At 47.7% G+C, this 25,333-nt stretch overlaps 1 protein-coding gene across 1 annotated transcript in view; it reads right to left on the minus strand.

The window, feature by feature from the left end:
* The window catches only part of LOC146202850 (uncharacterized), a 426,668-nt gene that overhangs the window by 52,244 nt on the left and 349,091 nt on the right, over window positions 1-25,333 (minus strand). Inside the window, exons 11-16 of the mRNA XM_084602213.1 lie at window positions 24,881-24,925; window positions 23,825-23,860; window positions 23,563-23,694; window positions 6,277-6,381; window positions 2,592-2,663; window positions 1,132-1,221 (exon numbers count right to left, since the gene is read on the minus strand). Of these exons, the coding sequence (XP_084458339.1) occupies window positions 1,132-1,221; window positions 2,592-2,663; window positions 6,277-6,381; window positions 23,563-23,694; window positions 23,825-23,860; window positions 24,881-24,925 (480 nt within the window). The remainder of the gene's footprint in view (window positions 1-1,131; window positions 1,222-2,591; window positions 2,664-6,276; window positions 6,382-23,562; window positions 23,695-23,824; window positions 23,861-24,880; window positions 24,926-25,333) is intronic.

Raw genomic sequence — 25,333 nt, forward strand, 5'->3', positions numbered from 1 at the left:
ACCATGGCTCGCTTATCTTTCGCAATTTTTCATGCTTCGGGTTTTCTTCGTTGCTTGTAAAAGAACCTGCGTTTGGCATTGTGTCACGCTGGTCATCTTTGTCTGTGTTAACCCACTCCTGGCTAGTTTTTTTTTCTTTTTTTTCTATGGTCTGCAATACTGTATAAAATAAAATAGTATAAAAAAATAAAAAAAAATAAGTGGGTCTATTTTAAGATTGATAATGCTTGATAACAAGAGTCGAAGCATTATGGGCCATCTCTAGAGTTCACACAATGTTGTACAAAAGGCTACGCTGCTCTTCTCATAAAAAAACAAAAACAAAACAAAATCTTGTCTACGTATCTGTCTTGGCTGCTACACAGAGACTGCGCCTCTCGTCTTGTCTTACATGTTCGATGCATTGCTGTTTAAAAAAAAAAAGAGAGAGAGAGAGCGAACAAGAAGAGATTGCAGCGACTGTAACCGTCTTTTTCTCTGGCCTCGCCGGCTTCGACTTAACTTTCTTTCACTTCGTAAATGGCATATACGAAATTTTAGTTGCTACCCTGCGCTTGAGTATCGCATATTTTGTTCTGTGCACTTTTTAATCACTGATACGTAAGAATGCGTCCGCCAAGCGAATCTGCTAATGACATTCATTCCCGGTTTACAAGAATCCCACTTTACACCAATTAACTTCGCCATGGAAGGCGGGGAACGCACGGCGACACTGGAAAGCGTCGGTGCCCAGTACATTTAGCTTTGACACAACTGCAGATAGCTTTCAGAGTAAACAGCGCAAAAAAGACGAGGACATAAGAAGTGAATAGCTACTGCGGCAGTGCAAGGGTCACGTCAGACGCCGACGTCTCCGACGACCACACATGCGCACAGTCGGATTCGAATAGTGGACATACTGTGTCACAGGGCGACATGAGCACATGACTCGTTGAATGGGATCAATATGTTTTGGCGTTCCATACACTGAGGTTTCTAGTTTTTCCCCAGCTTTGCGCACAAAATACGCAGGGAATCGGATCCCGCGTTCACTCTCCAATCTTCATTTACGACAGAACGACAAGAGTTAGACACACCTTAATCTATTCGTTGGCGTGCATAGGTTGAATGAAGCGAGCATTGTGAACTTACAGGAGGGCCAGGCAGTCCCGGCATGCCCATAAGGCCTGGTGGACTGGTTTCGCCGGCGCTACCTTTCTCACCCTTTGCCCCGGAATCACCCTGCAAATGTAGTGCGCGGGAATGATCAAAAATAAAATCAGTCTTAGTTTCAGGTGGCACAGGTTTCCTAAGCTTAACGTTATCTTATTCGCCAAATTAGTTTTCGATATCAATGGGCTGATTGCCTAAAACCGTGAAAAAGCAGGAGTTGTTAGCTAATATTTCAGTCTGGGAAAATCAGTCACGCAGCAAGAAAGACATAACCTGCAGCATCGGTTTATCGTTCAGCTTACTGAAACGCACAGAAAGGACAACCTATTTCTTTCGTCTGCCACTTCACGAGTCGCTTGCGGGGCGAACGTGTTTTTTTTTTTTTTTTTTTTTTTTTTTTTTTTTTTATCCTGTGACCTCTCCTAGCACCTTAGGAAAGTAGTTCTATATATAGAGAACAGAAATAAGTTATTACTGATGAAAAACGTTCCCACAAGTTACTTCAGCGGTGGAAGATGGATAAAAGGGATCCTTTTTCTTTTTTTTTTTTTTTCATATAACGCTAGCCGAAGCCGGTTACTTCTTCATGTTATGTTCCGTTTGCTTTATAGGTGGCCCGGCCGAATTACAAAAGAAATGAAGCATAGCTAACGGGCTGCAGGATATTAGCAACTTGAGGTGAGCTTCACTACTGTTTTAGTAGGCTGTCAATGTCGCGGTCAAACAACCCGAAGAGAAGATTTGAGAGCATAAATTGAAATACAGCTACAAGCTTCGTGTTTCCCCGACATGTGATCGAACAGCTAGGCGTTCATCATATGGTGTGCTACGCCTACAGCAAGCCATAGCAGCCTGTTGGTGCGGGAGACTGTTGTTGCCGGTTGTTATCAGATGACGGACAAAATCATAGCTGCCCGCGGTCGTTCTGTTTTCGTTTCACCTTGCCCGTGCCTTCATGGGGTGGAACGAATATAGAAAAGAACGAAGCCTCATATATTCTGCCAAGCAAATCCCAGACCAGAGGAACAGAGCGATCTGCGGCAAATGGTAAGGCCGAGAGTTTCTTCAGCTGCGAGTGCACATTGGATGGCCGTGTTACTTACCAAAGCATGGAATAGTTCGATCACAGGTAAGCGGACCACAGCATAAGTTGAAATACTTTCACATTTGCCTCGCGGCTCATTAAAGCAGAAAAACGACAGGCGTCGTGGCGGGACGCTCACCTGAGACAAATCAATCGAGCAGTTAGGAATCATCTCAGAATATAAGCTAGCCGTCTGAGAATCACAACTGTCTTGGCTGGTGACGGTACGAGACTACGCGTCTAGCCCTTTGCTGAGACATCGCATTCAGTCACACGCGCCGTTTCCAGTTAAAAGTTCACTGACCGATGTAACACAACATCGCAGGAACTTCGGGCAAGGGCTGTTCGTACTTACTGGCGGTCCAGGTCGTCCAGGGACACCGTCCTCCCCAGGTCTGCCCGGGTGTCCGGCGCTGCCCTTCTCGCCCTGCGTACCCCACAAGGCCGCCTGGTCGCGTTACCTGTGCGTTGTACAAACACACGTTCGGCGGCAAGGGGCCTAGCTCGGGCGCCATAAAACTTCCGCCCCATATTTCATGCATTCGCGGTAGTAAAGAACTCGTCGCCTGTCGCGACCAGCGTTGGCCCCATCTGAATGCGAACATAGACGTAGCTCACGACGAACTCCTAGCCGCTTTCGTCTGCAGCCGTTCGCCGTCCACTGCGTAAGGCTAAACATAGTGAACTGACCTGAAGTTTTCGTAGCAACAAGAAAGCAAGGGAGCCACGTGAATTCTATGCGATTACACCAGGCTTGTTTTCCGTGAATAAAAGTACCCGAATGCTTCCGTCCAAACTGACGTCATTCATGACTGCAAGTTGCTGCGCAAAAGAAGTACCTATAATAATAATAATAATAATAATAATAATAATAATAATAATAATAATAATAATAATAATAATAATAATAATAATAATAATAATAATAATAATAATAATAATAATAATAATAATAATAATAATAATAATAAATGAATGACCCGCTGCGATGGCACAGTGGTAAGACGCCCGACTACTGTGCCGGAGCTCCTGGGTTCGACCCCGACCGCCGGCGGCTGCGTTTCGATGGAGGCGAAACGAAGAGGCGTCCGTGTGCTGTACGATGTCAGTGCACGTTAAAGATCCCCAGGTGGTCGAAATTACTCCGGAGCCCTCCACTACGGACCCCTTTCCCTCTTTCCTCTTTCACTCCCACCTTCCTCACTTCTCCTACGGCGCGGTTCAGGTGTCCACAGACACAAGTGTGACAGATACTGCGCCTTTCCTTTTCTGTGAACCAATTATTATTATTATTATTAATTATTATTATTATTATTATTATTATTATTATTATTATTATTATTATTATTATTATTATTATTATTATTATTATTATTATTATTATTATTATTATTATTATTATTATTATTATTATTATTATTATTATTATTTATGAATGAATGAGTAAAAGAACGAAGAGAGGGAAAGTTAACACAGAGGTAGCATGTTTTTGCATTTCGAAGCATGTCTAAATGCAGCCGGCGTTGTCACGCAGCCGGACGTCATAACCCGGCGAAGAACGTGCACGCAGCGCATCCCTTATAGTTCTGATTTATTTCTCCATTTATGTCCAGTCAGTGGGAAGTTAACGCCTGTGCTCTGCGTATGTCCTCTTCTGTCCGATATCGAGTATGCACTTAACCTCCAGCAGTCATGAAATATCGGCAAGCCCAAAATAATAAATTAGTAAAGGCCGTCATCCAGTATATATTTGTGTGCGGCCACCTTTATATGAGCCATATTTACTCCTTTAAAGCATTCACGATCTCCGAAGGTGTATGCAACCAAAACGTGGCGCTGACTAAGGCGTACAGCTGATTAATCTTTTTTTTTTTTTTTTAAATAGCAGCTACGTGCAACACTTATACAATGGCTGAGACAACTTGCGGTTAAGCTTGAGAATGCATGCGGGTTCCATATGATCATATATAGCTTCCGCTATATGATCATGAATGCACATGAAAAGGCCCTAGCTCAAGAACGATACGCCAGCGGGCACTGAAGGTTTGCGCCGCGCTTTTTTTTTTTTTTTAATTCTTTGGCGGCCTGAAAATAGCGCAGAGGTCGAGACAATTTCTTGCTGCCCTATGCTCCAGAAGTATCGCACGACGCGCATTAAAATTGGTCTTGCGCCGTTGAAAAAAAAAAAAAAAAGAAAACGAAAACGAATATGGACGCACACATGCACAAACAATATGCATTGTTCAATGTATTCAAGCATGGACGCTTATATGCGTGCAGCTTGAGTTGCACTTGCTTCATGTCGAAAGTAATTAAACAAGAACGGAGAGGCCATTTGCTGCGGCAGATCGCGCAAGCGTCGGTGCTAGACTTAGTTTCTGGTTCATGTCAGTTGTCTAAGAGTCTCAACTCTCGTTTACACAGGGACCAGAGAGGAAGAAATTTGCGATGGCCTGCTCTCGGTGTTTACTTCAATGGCTTAAAAAAATTATAAAAAAAGGTATGGTTTTTAAAATTCGCTCATTGTGATAGAATAGAAGCAGCAAAAAGAAATTAGAAAGCAAGATCATCCTGAAGGCTGAAGACGAGCATCACGTAAACTGTGATCACTTTAACGGGCACTTCGTTTTATTTATCTCGTTAAAATGATAGAGCACCGAGGTAGGTAAAGATAATGTCAGCCGGCCTTAGTCTAAAATAATAATTTTTTTTTTTGCATGCACGGATGGTCCATCAATGGTGGGTGTCTCAAGCACCTTGTGATTGATTATTATAATCGACTACTCTTCTTAAGTGCGAAGCGCTTCGAAAACTGAGTCGTCGATTAGCCAAAAATAGCTCGGGGTTATCCATCATCGCGCAGATTTAAATAAGGGCTCAAGGGAAACCTTCAGCAAGCTTGCCCAAATGTCGAGCTGCACTTCGAGAAGCGTCCTTTGCATATCGTCGATATCTACATACCTATCTGCGTGCGTCGTCAGATTGTCATAATTTTGCGGAAGTCGGGACATGCAGGGCTTTCTCATTCCGTGAAGGAAACCTCTTTACGTCCCTTGATATGAAAATATCCTTATATCCTTATATTAAAATATCAAGATGATGGGAGAAAACTTGGAGTAAGTCCCCAGCACCTCCAGGCCCTACAATTCTCAAGCGCCAAATTAGTGTTATTCTCTGTCAAGGCAAACTAAGATAAAAAAAAAAAAATCTAACCATCAATGTTTGCAGGGGCCGAAATTTGTGGCAGACTTGTAAGTACCTTGCGCGTAAAAGTATACTACGTCATCATTTTGATCACCTTGAAGCGGGTGCAAACGGCGCAAAACTTTCGTAGCTGGAATGCGCTAGTTTAATGATCTACATAAACACCGTATTACCCATGAATCTTCTCCACCTTTAGAATTAAGGCTGCACCTTGGTTTGAAGCCGAGCTGTGCCAGCTGAGCGGTTATGGCGCTCGACTGCTACTCCCGAGGACACCGGTTCGATCTCGGCCGAGGAGGATGCACGTCGATGGGGACGATGAGCAAGACGCCCGTGTACTGTGCGGTGTTAGTGCGCATTAAATAACTCTTGGTGGTCGAAATTAGTGAGGAGTCCTCCACTACGCCATCCGTCACAGTCGATCCTACTTTGGGACGTTAAACCCCATACCAGAGATTTGAAAACTCTGAAAAGCGCAGTTTTGTGACTTCCGAACTTTGCGCTGCGAACACAAGCCCAGCGTCAACGAATAAATTTTATCTGCAGAGCTAAACATGCGAGTGGTTGGGGACTCTTCGGAGACAACCGTGCGTTTCTGCTTGCCATATTACATACCTTCTGATAAGCGCACCATGAGTGGCCAGAACATCCTTTGTACCCTCCCACTTTTTGTCAAAACTTATCTGAGAGCTCTTTTGTTCTGTATTTTCAGGCGGTAACGGACAGCTCCTAAAACAATACGTCGCAGTGTTGAATGACCAGACCGCGACAGGCGGCACACGGGAGCAGGCCCGGTTGGGCTGATATGCGCGGAGTCAGAACACGCAGTGGCGTACCCTGGGTCCGGGCAGGCCGAAGTCTCCCTTCATGCCCTTTGTTCCGGGCTCGCCTTTCTGTCCTGGGAGGCCGCGGATGGACCTACCGTCTCGTCCGGTGTTGCCCTAAGAGGAGAGAAGGAAAAACAAAGGTGGAAAGGGGATCGCGGTCAGTGCATAGCGCTTATTGCTCGTCTCCGTTCATTACTCGTGCTCTCTAGAAAGCAGGAAAGAAAGTGGAAATAAAATGACACGGGAATGATCCTCGCTAACGGGCGTTTACAAAATAAGGTAGCGTATTCTATTCAGTCGTGCAGAAACACGCAAGCCTCCGCTGGCCCGCGCCCAGTAGTGTCGCGCAGGCGTTGCTTATCGCTGCCCCGCCAGTCTTCTTTCTGGTTTATTACGCATGCGACGTCCGCTAACGCTCACATGACTGATCACTCGACGTTGCACGCGCTGTAAATCATTAGACACAGCCACAACACTGCGTTTCGGCTCTCCGGGGGCTTTTCGTTCTGCCGGCTACTGCGTTTATCGAGTAAACGAATTGGGCGAGCGCGGAGCCACCGAGCTGGCGGCCAGCACCAACTCATGACCGGATTTCTGTCTAGTTAGCGGGGCTCGATGCTAAACGACGGGTGCTGCATGAACCGTGTAGCGGAGCATCACGATCTTAGCCACTGCTTGCTGCGCCTCCATAGCCGCGGAAGCGCGGCTCGGCGACCGCGAATTGCTTTCGAGCGCTCCCTATACGGCACCGTCGTCACTTTGTTTTTTGCCTGTCTATTTTTCTGATACTCCAAATAACGTTACAGCCCAACAATATCTCATCGCTGACCTCAGAACAAGCGAGACTATTTTTCTCGCTTCTGCAAGCGGGCCATCTGCGAAATACTTAATGAAGGCGAAGACCCTGTGCCGTGTTGTAAGTTCAGCTCTGTAGCGAAGACTTGCACGGGTTCTCGCTTGCCATGACTTATGCATTAACAAACACGAAGGACGCCCTGGGCCCGTCAGTGGGCGTAGAAGAATCGTTCCTCTTACGGTGTCGTGCATCCAGAGGCCTTGAGAGGAACGAATATTTGCCACGTATACGGAGAATTGTTACACCTTATCTCTTTTCTTGCCGTAGCTACACTTGACTTCCACAGCTGGCACATTACAGAATGCGATGAGAGGCTGATACAGAGCTTTAAATCGTCTAACTGACACTTGCAAACAACGATGACGACGTTGAGGAGCGCGGGCGCCGAGTGCTTCGAGAGGTATTCCAAAATAGAGGCCTTCCTAAGGAAGCAGCTAGAAACGCGTGGCAGAAGACGTCAATAAAAGACAGCTTTCCACTTTCATAGCGAAAGCTTGCCGCTTTAGGCGAAGTATTCAAATACGAAAAGAGCACAAAATTGCCTTTACAGCAAAAGAAAGCAGAAAATAGGAAAAAAAAATATTGTTTAAGATAAAAAAATAAATAAGAAGGGCTCACTGAAGAGCAAGCTCTACACAGTTCAAGTTCGCTTTTCGTTAAACAGTCCACACTGGAACGTGTCGGTGGAGTTAGTAGTGGTAGAGGGTTAACGTAATTAGCGAGAGCGGGCTCCGTGCGACGCCCGCGTCTCGGAACGCGGAAAACAAAAACGGCTCCGATCGAGGGCAGGGTTACATGAGTGTGCGGCACAGCGACACAGGGGACAACTCAAACATTAACGTCAAAGTAGGCGGAGGAAGTGCAACTGAAACTGTACGGAAAACAAGAACCAAGGGGGGTGGGAAACTCAGGCCCTTGTTTCTTTGTCTTCACTCGAGATTAGGCAAAACAAAAGAGCGGCCAGAGTGAAAAGTGCAACTTACCTCCAAATTGGACGCCCTGTTTCGTTAACAACGCGGTGGTGGGTGTTCGCTCTCAATGGCGCCAGTGGGTGGGCGCCATCCATTCGCTCGAGGACAACGTGAATCCAGTGACTCGTTCGGGGCATTGCGGGGGGAAACATCTGAAATATCTTTTGCTCGGCTCGTGCCTGCCTTTGTGCAGTGCTTCAGATAGAAAGCTACGCTCGGTGCTTTGCCGAATCGGGCCTACTGACAGTGTCTTTCATAATAGTAGTTTGAGAAGTCATACATTCCCTGCGTGGGGGCAGACTGGCGCGCTCCCTATGAAGAGCAGCTACCGAGACCGCACGACGCAGGAGACGCGTCCGTGGTGCGGTGGTGATCAGACTTGGGACGAGTCGTGAGTGCGACCTGACGCGACTGAGAGCGCGTTCACATCGCTATCGCGCGTGGTTCGACGATCTTGAGTGCGACTCTTCACTCCGGCCAGCGTCGGTCGGCTTTTCCCGGGGCCCTGTCTTCTCCTTCACAGCACGGGTGCGCGCGAGAGTTTTTGTGCACCTGCGCCGGGTTGAGGAGATTTCGACCTCTGTGCGCTTGAGAGGGAGACAAAAAGAGTGAAAAATAAGGATAAAACGCAAGTCTGATGCCCCATGAAACTGCCCGCGCGAGTGTTCCCTCGGCTGCCCGGGAGAAGAAGACCTGCACGGGAGCAGGGCGAAGCAGGCGAACACTGGTCACTGAACCCACCTGGAAGGAGACTGACGCTGCAGCCTCGTTGATGATGGGAGCACGTTTGCGGGTGATGGTGAAATTGTTTTGTGGTGTCAGTATTTTGGTCAGCCCAGAAACCAAATGAGGAAGGTGGAGAGGGAAGTGTGGACGACATGACACGCACGAGGAACGTGGGTGGGGCTGGCGGGAAGCGTGCAGGCAACAAAAGCGGGTCAGCTCTTTTAGCGCATGCGAAGCGGGCAGGCGGCGCACTTGGACGCGCTTCTCGGGACTCACGGGTGGTGCGCGGGCGTCCTTGGGACGTCCATCGCAGCGCCGAAACATGCGCTGTGATGACCGCGAGACTACCAACTGTCGGATACGTCGGCCCTGAAAGGTGCCGCCACTCGTTTCATTGCGAGAGGCGACGGGCCAATGTGAGGATTTTTCGGAATGCGTGAGGCGCCCCTGAAGCTCGGCGAGGTGCTCAAAAGGGTGGCTCGAGGGAACGAGCGAAGCGGTAAAGAAAGCTTTCCATGAGAGGACCAGAGTGCAACATGCAGGAGCAAAAACGCCGGGAAGGAACGAAGTCAGGCGGCAGAAATGGACTGCTCAACCACTCACGCCAAGGAAACAAGAGCAAGCTCTCACGCACGCACAGCCACGCACACCACGCACGCATCATCTCCAGAACACACGTGGACGCGCGCGCCGCCGTTGCGCCACTGAAGCTACAGCGCCGTCAGCGATCCTGAAGGACAACGGGGTTCGGGGAGAGGAGGCATTTGGGATCTCGGCGGCATACGTGATGTTAATGTCCCAGCAATCACCGCCACCGTACGAGAAAAGTCATCATGGCTTCTCGCCGTGCGGGAGGTGTTAGTGCCGTAGCGATACTCGGCAGGCGTCGAACGGAATGAAGGGCGCTAAAAGCCCACACAACTGGCTGTCAAAGCTATCGGGTGCTGCTTGTGCGTGCATCCGAAAAGCAGCTCAGGGTATACTCGCCGCTGCCAGTGGAGAAGGAATGGGGTCTTACTACACGGCAGCTGTGCACCGGAGTGGCATAACGGGCGGCGCCTGCGTTCGGCACTGCCAGGCCCAGCAACTCGCGGCGAGCCACGTACCTTCTTTCCCCTGCGGCCCCGTTCTCCCTTGTCGCCCTTGGCGCCGTCCTCGCCCGGAGGTCCCGGGATGCCGACGTCCCCCTGGAAGCGGCCGCGCGTGGAGCGCCCATCGTATGGACACCGAAATCGGTGTCCCTGACCCGACTCACCCCCAAATCGATTCGCACTTCCCCCAATGGGCCGGAACAAAAAATTGCTGTCATGAGCGAGCTGCAGAACAAAGTACTAGTGCTGACCATTGATATGCAAACTGCACGTTTCACGATATAATTGCTCCCGCAAGCAGTGCTACACGGTACCATTTTTCAATCGACAGTGATAGAGGCTGGCAAATGCTTGGATTGTGTCCTACACTGCTGCGCCGACGCTCTCCCAACTCTTTTGTGGCCGGCGAAAACAGGAATCTCTGATCGCTTTCAGATGGCAATGTGCTGACTCTAGCACAAAGCTTACAAAGAACAACACGTCCTGGGAGCCGGGTGGGGCTTTTGTTGTTTTTTGTTTTCTAGATATTAACGATAAGTAATAGTCAAAGCTGTTTAACGCACGCTATGCAGCCAAGCGCACGCAAAGTTAGAAGGTAGTTCACCTCAAATAAATAGTCGATTCAGCTAGCCGAAAGTAGAAAAGCAATAGTTAACAATTTCACCCGTCACCCTACGCTGATGTCCAATGAAATGCTGTATGTGCGAGAGCTGCACTTCTGAGGCGAATACCTTGAAACACGGGCATACTACGAAAATTCTACCAAACGCATTCGCCTAAGAATGCGACCGCCTCCAAGGTAGCAGTATAAATATGTACGCTAACTGCAGAAGCTAAAGGAATTATTGTCATTACCTGGTTAGGAGATTTAATGCGACAATCGTCTACCGCCTATAAGTTCTGGCTGCAAACCTTGCGCGAAAGCTGCTTCCGCGTAAGACTTGTTCACCTTTTGTTAAACAGCAACTAATAAACGCCCTGTTTTGAGCTTGCGGAGTAGCTGCTTTATCCTGTAAATTAAGTTCAGCGTAGAAACAAGAGCTACACCAAATGGTTTTGTGATTGTTTTTTCATTAGTTTCAACGTTGTTACGGAGGCTACAAAAAAAAAAAAAAGAGAGAGAGCATTCCGGCGCCCCAAATATGCCAAAGATTTTGCTTGACGGTTTTATCGTATTTTTTGATTCACTCTGTCAACCTCGTTTTTTTTTTTTTTTTTTTATCAAACTGAAAGCCCTTACAACATCCTTTCCTGGAAGCCAAGAAGGTACCTGAGCTTCTCTGAGCTCCCGCTCAAGACGTTACACACACACACACGGCAAATGATATGCACTCGAACGACCACTCATAGAAATGGCGCAATTTTCAAATGCTGTTCAGACTTTTTTTTTTTTTTTTTGTACACACAGCCTGCAGATTTCTTTTTTTTTCACTAGGGTTAGTCAGTTAGTGTTGGGTTAGTCGTTTTAGCTTGTAAACATGCAGGTAAGGACATACATAACAAACACACTTTGCGAACATTTCGCAAATAAAAACATAATTTAAAGCTTGAGGTGTTAGGTGTACTGTGCGCATACCTATTTGAAATCTGCTCAAATACGGAACTTTCGGACCAGAAGAATCCCAAAAAGGTCCTAAGCTTTGCACCCTGAGCCCAAACAATCGTTTGACAACCTTTTTTGACAACCTTTTGACAGCCTGAAGCACCAAAACATATCAGATGCTTTTGAAAGCCGCGCCTCGGTAATTAATTACTTGGTCAAAGTTTCCTCTTTCAACAAGTAGCTAATAAGCCAACACAACTAAATTGTCAGCGCGACGAAGCACTTAACTCGCCATGAAAAACGTTAACGCGTGCAATTAATGAGCATGGTGTACATGACTTTGCACACATAAAGTCTGTGTGCGTTGGTGACATTTATAGTAGCGTATTTTTTTTGCAATATGCCGTTATCATGACAGAGGATTTCTGTAGCCGGCACATCATTGTCATATATTTACCATGTTAAGTGTCACACTTTTCTGAGGCCGCGTTCGAGGTAAAGGCAAAAGCAAAGAGGCACCCAGCAATTAATTTACATTTCACTACTTTGCCGTATCTATCACGGCTCAGCTTTTTCTTTCTTCGTTACATGTATTTTGTCTCAGCTGTTGTCCTGGTTGATTCACATCATCATGTTTACATGGATAGTATTTGAAACCTGTTTATGCTCATCCAGAAAACTCAGCACTGCACTTTGTTCAGCGGGCCACTGAAAGAGACAAGCCGTGATGAGAGCGGCAGTGGAGTGGTCACTTTGCCGAATGTGAGGTAAAGGGTCGTTTGTACAAAGATTTTTCCCCACTGCATTTTTCTGCCTCTCAGCCTTCGGTCAGCCCAGGCTATGGTGCTAGGCAGAGGGCGAATGCCATTATTTGCTGGCTATCAACTAGCCATTACGTCCCAGGTGGCTGCTGCCAGGGATAAAAAGAAAAAAAGAATGAACCGGGAAACTAGTCGTTATGGAATACGGCCCTAGAAGAGTCTTCGAAGTGTCTCAGCAATGCGCGTTACGAATACCGAAATATATATATATATATATATATATATATATATATATATATATATATATATATATATATATATATATATATATATATATATATATATATATATATATATATATATATATATATATACTTTTGCATCGTGCAGGTTCAGAAGGTTGCTAGCCGCAGGTCTTTAAATCAACTAGACTATAATACACGTGAATTATCAGTATGTACTAGCACTCGGTCTTGTTACAGTTAAAGATAACACAGGGAGGCTGGGTTTCTCGCCGCCGGTCCCACAAGGTGAATGCCGTTGGTGTATAAGGAGTCGAAGCCTTACTGCCGGGGCTCCAATTGTGCACTCAGTGAAAAGCTGGACTTCGCTTTGAATAGATTTGTATTAGTCATGAACACAGCGTCCTCGTTTCGGTAGCAGTCCTCAAGGGTTCCATCTTCGACTATAATTTGCTGGCACAGAACGCCCCGTAATACTGGAGGACGTCTGTTGAATAACGTGGGTGAAAATCGACGAAAGCTCGGAAAGCGCAAGAACCGTGGGGCCCACGAGAAACTAGAAAATGTATACGTTATCGGATACTTATGTGCTATGTGTATGTGCACAGATAAGTGCATAAGTTTTTTAAAGTGCTGAGATGTGCATTTGGGATTTTTGTTTAGTATATTACTCAGTGTAGTAGAACTTTATATTTACATCTATATTTGTTTAATTGTATATTACGGTCATGGAAAGTAGTTAAGTATCTTTGAATTTCTTGTGTATTGCATGCTTGTGTGTAATCTCATGCTGCGACATAGATATGCTGAATGTTGTCTCTTACGTCAGCATTTAAATTTGACTACATATCTGAGAATCGTTCCCGTTCTTTTAATCATGCTGCCTGGTGCAGAAGCCTCTCTCAGGCTATGAGGCTTTAGCTTCTGCTCCATTTTTCTCTGCAGTGAAAGAAAGAAAGAAAGAAAGAAAGAAAGAAAGAAAGAAAGAAAGAAAGAAAGAAAGAAAGAAAGAAAGAAAGAAAGAAAGAAAGAAAGAAAGAAAGAAAGAAAGAAAGAAAGAAAGAAAGAAAGAAAAGGAGCAGGTCTTTCTGGGCGTCGCTTAGTAGAATGGTCTCAGCTTCGCCTCGTTTTCGAGTTCTTCCTTTCCCGCGCTGAGCGGCTGCAAAGCGGAAGATGAAACTTTGCTGCGTCTAGATCGGCTCAGCCGGAGCGTGGTGGTACAGACGTCTTTTATTTGGCCCTCGAGAAGCTCTGCACGCACTCGAACGTCCGTTCTCGGCTCCTTTAGGCTGTCCGGGCAGCGGACACTGCGCTGTCGAAGCCGGCACGTCAAACCCAAGGCAAAAAACGTGTCTGTGCGGCCCGAGGGTGCCACACGTTCTGCTCTCCCTGCTTTCTACTATCAACACCCAAAAGGCGCGCGCGCGGCGTGGAATACAAAAGCGCGCCTTTCTTTGTTTTGTTCCGCACTATTCAGAGGCGCTAAATCCGAGAGGAATGGCTAGAGCCAACTTCCCCTCTCTCTCTGGACATGGCGCTGGCCCAGAGCTTCGAGTAGTTGCGACTCCCTCTTTCCGGCCACAAAGACAACGCCTACAAGAAAGAAGGGAAAAACGCCGTTCCCTCGGTTTGGAGGAGATCCGCCATCCGTGGACGACGATAACGGTTAGGCCCCATACGCTTGGGATTACTGTTTTTCCAGCGCGCGCTTGGAAATGTCCCGTCGAGATGGAATCCAAATCGGCTTGAGTGAGGCGCATCCCTTGCGGGCAGCCGAGATTTCATGCATGCGGCCACCGCAGCTATCCAATATATTGTACGCTGCTGAGGCGACGAGCGCCGGCTCGAAGCTGAAGAAACGCGTGCGCGCGCTTTTTGATGCCTTGACAGTTTTCAATATGTGTGTAAGCATATAAATATACGAGAGAGCTAAGCACAAACACGCTAATGCTTTTAGGCGTTATGGTGGCCGCTACTGTCCGGTCTGGTCCTGTATCGTTCATAAACGCGTGCGTATACACAACGAAGATAGTATTCTCTTGATAAATTAACGCGATGTTCCACGGGTGAAGGTTAGGTTCCAAACGCTGCTGCACTATACCTCTGTACTTGCCATCTACTTGTCAGAATTAACCTTTAAATTTTCGTAAAGGAAGCATTTAGCACAAGTGTCATTATATCCCTTCTCCGCTTCCATTCGTGGTACCGACAGCTGGCGCCTTCGTTCGCATCCTTATAACGAGTATGATCCCGAAATTCTGCCAGAGGGACATGTTCACGTGTCTTCGAACGCAGTTTTCCCGAAATTCTCGTCACATACGTACCAACTGATCTCTAAGCGGAGACAGCGCATGCGACCTCAAGGGGTGCACCGTCCATACAGATACAGGTCCGATCTATCATAACGCGTAAGCAGTGCGGCTCCTGTTTTTCATGCTTTGTATCAAGAAACTACGCAATACGCTTACTCTCGGGTCTCTAGGAGTGTGTATCGCAGCCGCACTCACGGAAGGCACAGATAGCCGTGATGCATAACGGGGTGGCGTGCGGGGACGTACAAGTTGTGCCTCCCCTGCGCGCCGAAACCTATATCGGCTTTTACGCAGGTGCTGCAAGCAGGCTGCCACTAGGGAGATAAGAGCGGCAGCGTAAGCGAGTTATCGGCAGGGGGCGCTACGAACTGAGAGTAAGAGCCGCTTTAGCAATATGGCTTCCTAATCGAGGAGCAATGATGCCGTTTAGACGGCGGTGCGTGCCTCACCGCAAGTGCAGGCGCGAGACAGGCCACGTAACACGCGAGGAATAACAAGCGGTGTTGTAACGTTACTCGGCGTACGACATCGGATGAGGTAGAAAGGACCGGGATCATCGCCATCTACGGCCTTCCTTCCTCGCCATATGTAATCGCGAGAATGTTAGGACGTAGCAACAGCAGCAATAGCAAAGAAGAAAAAAATGTCTTCAAGCGACACACATGCGAGTAACACAGAAGCTGTTAAGCAAGGCCCCTTTTTTTCTTTCTTTGACTGTGCGCGGACAGTGGCATTTCGAGGAAAACAAGGTTGGCGAACACAGACGCAAGCGAAACGCTGAGCCCCGCTGGCCAGATTTTCTCTTTCCCCGTCGCCGCGCTGTCGACGTCGTGGAGGAGGCTCCGGCAGCTATCTCTGGAATGCTGTGACAGAAAAATGCGACCCCCTCCCTACTTCCAGCGACCACCCCGCGCGGAAAGCCGTTCCGCGTATAATCGGACAACGCGTGGCTTGGGACGGCACTGTTTCTTCTTCGTCTACTGCTGCTGCTTCCCCGCGCTTGAGCCCCCTTCTGCCAGTGGTTCTGTCTGTTTTTTTTTTTTTTGTTCTTGTTTCTTCTCTTCCCCTGTTTCCTGCAGACGTGCTCCGATCCGTTGTTGGGCGCGGAAGAGCTCCATCGGCTGGTGCGAAAATCCGTGAAGCGTAATTCCTTTCTCATCTTGCTTTTGTGAAGGTACCCGTCCGCTTCACTGGCGAGGTTTTAACTTATAATCATCAACTAATTCCGAGCGGCAGTAAGTCTGCGGCTCCCCCCATCACGAAAAAAAAAAAAAAAAAAAAGGCTGCAGGAACGCACTTTGAAGGCGCGCGGATAACAGCGTGATTCGACTAAAAGGAAACATCCTTTGTTCGCCTACCTTCAAGATTTCTGTTTCAAGCACCCTCCTCCCCTTCGCTTCCCTGAAACATTCAGGGAGGAGAAACAAGGGACTGAGCACACGCAGCCCGGTCCTTTGTATTTCTTGGAACTGCTGCGCGCACGCTACCGAACCGACACGGCCAGTAGACGGCTCTTCAGCGTCGATTGCTCGACCAGAAGAACGCGGACCATGTTCCTTTCAATTAGGATATAATTAACTACACCTTGCTTTTAGAGCAGACGTAAAAAAGGTGCGCTTCGTCGTGGTGAACTCGAGAGCTCTGTGTGTCCCCCGGACGTTCTCCTTACCTTCCAGCACTATACTTCACTTCAGGCCCGTAATTAGATTTTGCTCGTTCGGTCCCCAGCAGCCAACTGAAGAAAGGCCGAAAGTAGCGCTATCTGCTGAAAGCCTACTGTACCGATAAAATGCCCGTCGAAGATAATGCATCTCATAGTATCGCAGCAGGCTCGGTAGCGAATGGCATTTGGCGCCAGATGGAATTTTTTGCGGGACTCGGTGGTGGGTTTTCAGATCTCCGCGTTTTGCGGTGCGCGCCTTACCACCAGCCACGACTGACATTTGAAGAGACGACGTTCTAGGCCCATCCGTTTCTAAATTCTGTTGCTCGCGGGTTTTCGCTCCGGGAAGGACGATGACGCGTCACTTCTTCAAGGCAGTTTCGAAATCGACTGGCAAGTAAAGCACAGCGCGGCTCGGCGGTGAGCAACAACTTCCTCTTGCAACCGACCGAAAGTTCGGTCATATACTATACTGCTAACGATACTCTCGCCTACATATGCCGCTTTCCCCTTTGTATCATTAGTTAGGTTTAAAACAATCCCGCAGAATGTATGCGCCGTTATAGTACTAAACTAAAGCAAAATGTAATGAGAAGAAAGCGGAAGGGAATGAAAGGGATAGTAGGGAGCGTGCCAAAACTTGGATTCGGGATTTGGACTTTGAATTTGGCCGTCAAATATGTTGCGACGTGATTACCAGCCCCGCAGGTGAAGAGGATATTGCACTGCTACCGATAACTTCAATGACAAACACATTTTCCAGCAGGTGAACTGTGCTGTTCGCTGAGTGATAGAGATGGCGGAAATATATTCGTTTATTAATTAGGCCTCTTTAAGAAGAAATTTCTGACTATAAAACCTCTTCAGCAAATCAAATGATGCCACTTACAGGCATCCAAGTTTCGCAGAAAAATGAAGAGAAGTATTTAAATTGATGCATGAGCTAGCACGAATTGATATGGAAGGATCTACAACCACGGAAACGCAAGAGAAAGCTTTGAGTTTAAAGATTTTACAGCTGCCTTCTTAGTGAACCGCTGCACTCATTCTGTTTTTATTGCCATTTTAGCACTGGGATGCTATTTTGGACGGCAGTACGAAGAACGAGCTTTTTTAACGCAAACGCGTTAGTACCCGCATATAGAAAATAAAAGTCTATTGACGTCGACCGTTTGAAGCCCCATCTCGCACACCTCTGGCAGGGTTTCAACGGAATATTGTTATATAAAAAACGTCGTGAAAAGAATTCTTCAGAGGCACCGGCGTCGACCCTCTGTATCCTCGTTGCCTCTAAAAATTGCGAGCATGTATGCAACAGGTGGTAGGTGACAAACAACAAAGTCCTTGCACCCTTCGTTTGAAGCCTCACCGCCTCGAAAAGTTACAAGAATGCCATTGGCAAGTGGTGGTTGGCAGGTGACAAGGTCGGGCACTCATAGGTCGGAGATGCAATAGCACACCGGAGCTCATTTCTCGTTCGCTCATGGAAGTCACCGGACGTGTGATTGATCGACGGGTTGTGTGACGCCAATAGACCAGATGGTATGGCCGAGTTAGAAAAAACCTCCACTAGGGCAGCTACTTTGATATGCAAAGATGAGAGAGGAATCGAACGCAGAAAAATTCCATTGTATCCTAGGTTGAAGCTTTGCAGCCTAGAAAAGAAAAAAAAAAAAAGTGGCAGCAGTTAATCCGTAGCTAAGCGCATTTTACGTTCAAATTCCAGAAGCGCATTCGCAGTAATGATGATTATTTACTATTATAACACTGCCCTAATCAAGCCTAATTATGCTTAGGAAGGTGTAATTACGACTAATGTGTATTCAGACAGCAAAGCGCAACTGTAATGCGATTTCACAGAACATTTTGCGGATACCTCGACCTGTTAGGCTTAACTAGGCATAACACACTCGCTATAGGTTTAAGAGTCGTAAGTCTGAACGTTGTCAGGCATGTTTGGACATCATTTATCGGCACAGAGTTAATTATATTTCATTGTGCCTAATTAGCTGCCACCTTACGCTTGGTCGCGGTAATGAGCACGGTATTCATGGTCACTCATAGCAATGTCTGTAAAGAAAAGCGAAGCTTGGTTGTTGCTTGTTGACTAGCGGCCCTTGGACGGGAACCGGATTCCAGAAAAGGGCGAAATACATCGTGCTAGGACAGAAACGCTTCCACAGTAAAATCACAAACAGGCCTCTGGAAGGTTGCATAGGAGTGTCCACTTCTATGGCCGCAAAGCTATATGGTGATTCCACTGAGCCCAAATCCCTTCACACGAAAGAAGTGTCGACAGCTATTGGACATCCCGCGTGGTATGGGTCACGTAAAAGGAAATTGTCACCGCACAATACATTATTCACAAGCGAACATTAATATTTGAGTAATTTATTTACCTAGGTGATAACATAATCGGGCAGCATGCTGTAACAATGTATACCGCTCTCGCGTACATGCCTCATGAATCTCACTGATCGTCTGTTAATTTTCTTAAAGCTACCTTGCGCACAGGTACGCTGAGCGAGTTTCATGCATGCATGGGTAACGTGAACAGAGAGGGAAGAGTCGTACGGTTTTCTTCTTTAAGGCTGAGCTACATGTTCGCGAAAACTCACGCGAACGCGACGGCAGCACGCGAAGGCTTCGCGGGAACAGAAATGCATGTGTCGCTTCGCTCGTCACTAGAATCTGCGGCGGAAATGGAAAATTTCGCTGGTTCGCCCGGAAGTGCATGCGCAATCAGCCAATAGCATGAACGCGAAGCATACGTCACTGCCGCTATTTCGCACGCTTTTTTTTTTTTTTTTTTGCAGTGTTGCATTACGATTGTGCATTGCCGCGTAAATTTCACGCTTCGTACGAACAATGATGAACGACCAAGGATTGAACGAACACCTAACGGCAACCAAAAAAGACAAAAGGTCACGTGAACACTTGTATAGCGCAGTTAACATATATTAAACGCTTCATACGTGTGTTGAAAATGCATTTTACTTTGCCATGTTGTCACAAAATATAATTCAATTCTTGCAATTGCTATGACTGTTGTTGCATTTGCAAATAGTTTTGCGGTGAACTATGCCAGCAACACAAGCACCGTCGCCTTTTAGCGTTGCCGTCGGTTTTCGCTGTCGCGTGCATGTATCTTCCCCAGCAATAAGCGACAGAGCGAACCATGATCGCTTTCGCCGCGCCTACTCGTCGCGTCGCTCTCTTTTTAGCCTACATGTAGCTCAGTCTTTAAAGATGGCACTGTACTGCTCATCTTCAGCGCATGTAAGTCGGCAGGCTCACTGATTAGAGCGTTCACGCTGCTTCACGCCCACGCACGTAGTACATACGTGACTGAGTGCCCTGAAGGTATGAGAGAATGTGGGAGTGAGTGAGCCAGCGCTCATCACGCCGAGATGTGGCCACGCGCATTCGCTCCGTCCTGTGACTGCACTGACACGTTTCCCCATATCATCCTTGAGCACACGTATGATTCTGTTACTAGCCAAAATAATTTATATATATTTAACATGCAACCGGATACGCCGAGGTAATACCATTTCAGGCGAAAGCCCATTCCCCCTGCCAAGGTTGCCAAAGATTAAGCGTAGCGGAGCGTAATGCTCGAAGAAAGCGAGCCAGCTTTGGGAGCGCTAAACGAAGCCACTTGTCTCGCAGGCGGTGACTCTTCATGGGCGGTAATCTGCACGAGTGTTATACAACACCGTTGTATAGTACAAGGCGTAATTTGCAGCCAAGGAAGGCAGAGACCTTAATAGGACTTTTCAGCCGGAATGAGACGTCAGCGGTGGTTGCGAGTGGGCGCGTGAACGTAACCTGATCCGCCAGAAAGTCCGCCGATGGACCAGAGGGCGGTGGGGATTCAACGGGATTACGCGGGCGGGAGAGGCACCGTAAACCGATTATCCGGCCGCGACTCGAGCTAGCTGCGTCCCGCGGCGGGAAAGTGATGGATGCCGGGGCGGCCGTGATACGGACGCACCGCCTCCGCGTCGGCAGCCGTCTCTCCGCGTAGCTGCCGCATCCGGGGCGTCGCATTACGGCCCCGATATACACTCTGCGGGATTCCAGCCTCTCGGTACTGCTATAGCTCTCTCGGTTTACTTCAAACGGCGCAGAACCAGGGGAAACAGAGCGAGCATTAAGAAGGATAAATTGCGCCCTTTTCCGCATCACAGCCTGCTCTCCGCGCGCGGCCGTCAGTGGGGATTTTCGGCTGTGTGGCGTCGGATGGGCGGCAACGGCGTTGACTGAAATCTGCACAGTTCCAGCGCGTGCCGCGCGCTCCCGACTTGACGTGGGCGCCGAAACGCAAAACTACGCCGCTGTCTCCCCTTCTGACGAACGGTCGGCGCGGGGCTTCGACTGGGCCGCTCGATTCGGTCAGGAACGGCTTACTCGCTCTGATTTCTTTGGGCCGACCACTGCGCACTTCGAAGGCCCATCGCTATATGCAAAAAGGCCATTACAACCTGCCGCTAAAAAAGAAAAAAAAATTAAGAAGGAGTGCTGCGGGTACTGCGCTGGACAGGCACGGCGCATATGCGGACGAAAGAGGAAGTGGAGGGGATCTTCCGCTGACGTTTATCCCTTCGCAGCCACCGTACTTGAAAGATAATTATTTCACACCAACACACTTGTACATTGCCGATGACAGTCTACATAGTGGAATAAGCAGGCCACTTGAGAATTGTTTTGCGGTTGAAACTGCATGAGCTAGTGAGGGTTCCGGCGTACCTGCCTGCTATCTGATAAAGAAGCCATGTACCCAGAGACTCTCGAAACGCCTCTGCCACCTGCATGATATAATCTCCGCGTCACAGTCCGAGCATCGTAAAATTTCTTATTTCCCTTTTAATAGCGCGATAGATTGCACAAAGGAGAAGAGGACACGAGTAGCCGGCGTTGTGTTGAACACGTCTGCGCTGCGTTGATATTACCACTGTCATCAGAACCACTATTTTGTCATTTATTGGAGAGCTCGAAATATCGTGATGAGATAATAAAGAAACGTGTAATCGATTTTAGAAGGATTAAGTTGATGAAATCAGCAACGCAACTTTTAAGAAAGTTTTTTGCGAGGTTTATTGCCTCGGGGTATAAAAGGAATGTTATGAAGGATGAAGGGTGGGGTCAAATAAATAAAAAAAGGTTGGCTGATATAATGCAGTCTAGGAGTGAACGATGATGCAGTCCCTGCGTCCAAGCGGCATATGACGACGGATATAGGGGGAGAGGCCAGCTGCCACCAGGTGCCGGATCCGCGTCGGCTTGAGCGCTGGACATTCCCATAGCAGGTGGTGGATATCGGCTTCTGTATCTCTGGACTTGTAGACGGGGCACCCAGGGCGGGATAAAAGTCTCGAAATTGAGGCCACTTTCGAGACACTGAAGGTGTTAAGCCACCCCACCTCAAATCCTCCGAAGCGCCACCTCCTCTGCACGGGTCAGACCTCGGGGGAGGCTTACCGTACTTTCAGGTATGAGAGCACGTGTACGATGTCGGAGGTGCTCCTTTCTTGTAAAAGGAGGGTAGCATTATCCAATTTTAGGAGGTTTGGCAATGATAAGGTTGAGGTGGAGAGGCGGCTTACAAAATCCACATGGCTTTGAGAACTTAGAAGACAGTGTATGATTTGGCAGATTTCCGTGCTGCTACTGACGCGTCTAAGTAGCTTTGTCACTTGTCATCGGTGCGTATGACAAAACAGGTCGTGGGAAGCATGGGAATGGCTGTCATGGAGTGAAACGCCTCTTGCAGAGCAAGCAGCTCCGCCGCACAAAAAGAAGATGGAGGTTCCGGTAATTGAAAAGTGGATGGCTTGTTCAGTGCGGACTTGCAAGGTCAGTTCACTGTAGTTGTCATTTCGCAGGCTTGGATGCTTGCGTCGACGTAAATTACGATGGAACCTTGTGGCAAGTGGGCGTCTCGTTCCATAATTCGGTCGCGAAGTGACGACGCCGATTCCTGTGTTCTTGGTCGTTGTACATCCGCCGGCTTATTATCACTCAGCTGTACAAAACGCCAAGGAGGAAGAACTAGCAGTGGCGGTGGTAGAATGGAATGCGACGAAGCATAAGCCCTGAAAGCGCACGTTGCGTGAGAGAGGTTAAGCCTGCGAGCATCACGTCGTTCCTGTACAGTTATTCCAGATAGTTAACGTTCTATCAGTAAGGCGTCCTTGCAATTTTCAGTGTGGTCTGTTGCTCTAACTTCTGTTCCAACGATCGACTCTATAATTCCGTAACTTAAAGTCGCCAGCTGCAGTTATTAATGCCATTAATTGCTGGGCTTGATTTTGAAAATTTCATCCACCAGCCCCACGCAAGCAGAACAGGATACCTCTATAGAGACTACCTCTGCCGCGTTTTAGCGAAGCGTATGTTTCTGATAGGGCGAATCACGGCGGCATTTTTGTTCCCCTCTTCGCGCAAAGATTTAACCGCAAGACGTGGGACTTCGAGGAGTTGGAGACAGTTCGAGCTTAGTGGAAAAAAGACTAGAGAGGGAACGCACGACGCTTCCGCTGCAGAGCAGGCGCGTCATTCTTCGTCGTATTTTACAGCACGAGTCGTTTCGGTGGAAAGTGTGCCGGTTTATAGCTATACAAAGCCTTGCGCTTATGCGATGTCAGCATCACGTGACGCGTCGCTCGCTGCCGGACCGTTCGAAGCAGTATTCGCAATAAAAAAAACATCGCGAACTTGACGATGTCAATGACCGTTCAGTTTACGACAGGCTCCCAGAGATACCGTCCAAATTTACACGGAAGCTCAAGGCTAAAATGCCTTACGCCTCAGTAGCCTCCTAGCGAGGAAGGGTTAAGCTTACCAGCTGACTCCGAAGTTTACTGCATGTTCTATGGTTGCCAGATAGCGTTTTGCTCTGTTCAAATGAGAACGTGCTAAGAGCCTCGAGTACAGTTTCTTTCGACGCGCATTGCCGAGTTTAATTACACTTCAGGAAAGGGTTTTGCGTACTGTGAACTCCACTGCATCTGCCCATGTGAATCTCCGAGCTTAGCCTCTTTTTCGAGCTGCATTCTATGGACCTTAAGCTGTGCTATTACATGGACGCGATGCGGGCTAAAAGGAGCGCAGCGCAATGTGCCTACCTTCCTTCCGGGCGGTCCTGCGGGTCCCGGCGGTCCTGGAGGTCCAGCGGGGCCTTCAATGAATCCCGTCGGGAACGTGTTTCCGTCCAGCGTCGTCGTAAGGCCGCGCTCGCCCTTGTCACCTTTTTCGCCCTATTCAGATATGAGATGTCATGCAACGTGGGAACGTGCGCTGTCCAGCGTGGCAACAGTTTGGAAGGCAGAACGATTCGTGGCCTCACGCAATGGCCCGCCAGCCATGTGGCCCGCAGCTGGCACTCACTTTGGGTCCCGGAAGTCCGTCCTTCCCGACAGGTCCCTGAAATACGAAAATTCTTCATGCAATGCCAATCCGCTTTTAGTGCTGGACGATCGATTTCACAATAGGAGAATAGTGCATTCGAAAGGCTAGTCGAATATATATACTACCGGAAAATCATGCATCTAATCCGAGAATTTTGCTTATTAAGTTTGGTTAACCTTCCGTGATTACTCTGATGACTTTACTTTAATCAGTATTTTTACTCTAGGCCAAGGTTTCCCAAATGTGTCAGGTTCTTTTTCTGCTGTGGAAACATGGCAAGAAGTCAGCGATGGTTGGTAGGCAGCCCTCTAGTTAGGGGAGTGAGTTGAGGTGGTGGCTGGTGCTTCTAGAAGGTGAAAGATTCACTCTCCGAGGCCATAGACATACGCCGGCTTTTGCGATGGGTGACAATAACGCTGCTTCCGAATAAAAATAGAAAAAGAAACCAGACACGGGTGCATTGCATTCAAATGAGTTTCTGTGAAATACAGTAGAAACTACTTGAATGCGGTCAGCCGAATTTCCCCAAAAGTGCAGTTACTGAGCAAGCTGATGCCACTTTCTCAAGCATGGCAGAGATTTCGAAGTCTTCGTTCACTCCATGCTTGTTACTAATATTACCAGTGTTTTTGCCGCAGGACTAATCACTCTTCGTTCCAGAAAGATTTATTAAGAGCGTCGCCAGCTAAGCGGTTATTAATAGCGACGCCAGTTGGATTTTCTAATTAGTATTGCCCTAAACATGGGAATACTGTTGGACCATAATGGCGTCAATTAAATGGCGAGTAATGCCAGCTAATAAACAATATCTCGTGAATCTCGTACGCCTGGTCTGGCTATACAGTATGAAAAAGAAAACAAAAATTATCTAATATAATCTATTATCAGTAACAAATGGAGAGGGCAGCTATCCCTCCCGAGCTCCAGACGAGGCAGAAGGGGTAAACATTAGAAATGTGGCTCCTTCTCAAGCGAACGTTTACACTTGCTGTGGTTTCCCTGTAGAGACAAGCGGATTCCTGTTGTGAAACGTACCACGAGGCCGGGCGGACCACTTGGACCAATTTCGCCTTGCGGACCCTGGAAAAAAACAAAGCTGCGCTTAACAGGACGAAACTCTCTTGCATGTATCAAAACTGCAGCTGTCACACCTGTCCACTATTTCGACTCAAAATTATAACAACAGACTGTTTTCCGGACTGGTTCTGAAATTCCTCGTTTATGCCTGGTCTTTCCGATAATTTTTCGTCTTTTTTGCCTTTCCTCGCTTGCTTTGTTCTTCTTTCTCCCTTTTGTTCCTCGCCGACCTGGATGTCGTACTATGTTATCATGTTCTTTGTTTGCCTTTTATTGCATTTTTTTGCATGCCTGTTTGTCTTCGAATTACGTTCTTTTGTTTTGGGCGTTCAACTTTTTTTTATTAATCTTACATTGGTTTAAGCCCGGCAAAGCTTTGCTGGTCAGGGCTCCCTTTATTTTTTTTACGTT

Source organism: Amblyomma maculatum, chromosome 1 (assembly GCF_055883805.1).
Source record: "Amblyomma maculatum isolate TAMU_Amacu chromosome 1, ASM5588380v1, whole genome shotgun sequence".
Taxonomy (NCBI): Eukaryota; Metazoa; Arthropoda; class Arachnida; order Ixodida; family Ixodidae; genus Amblyomma; species Amblyomma maculatum.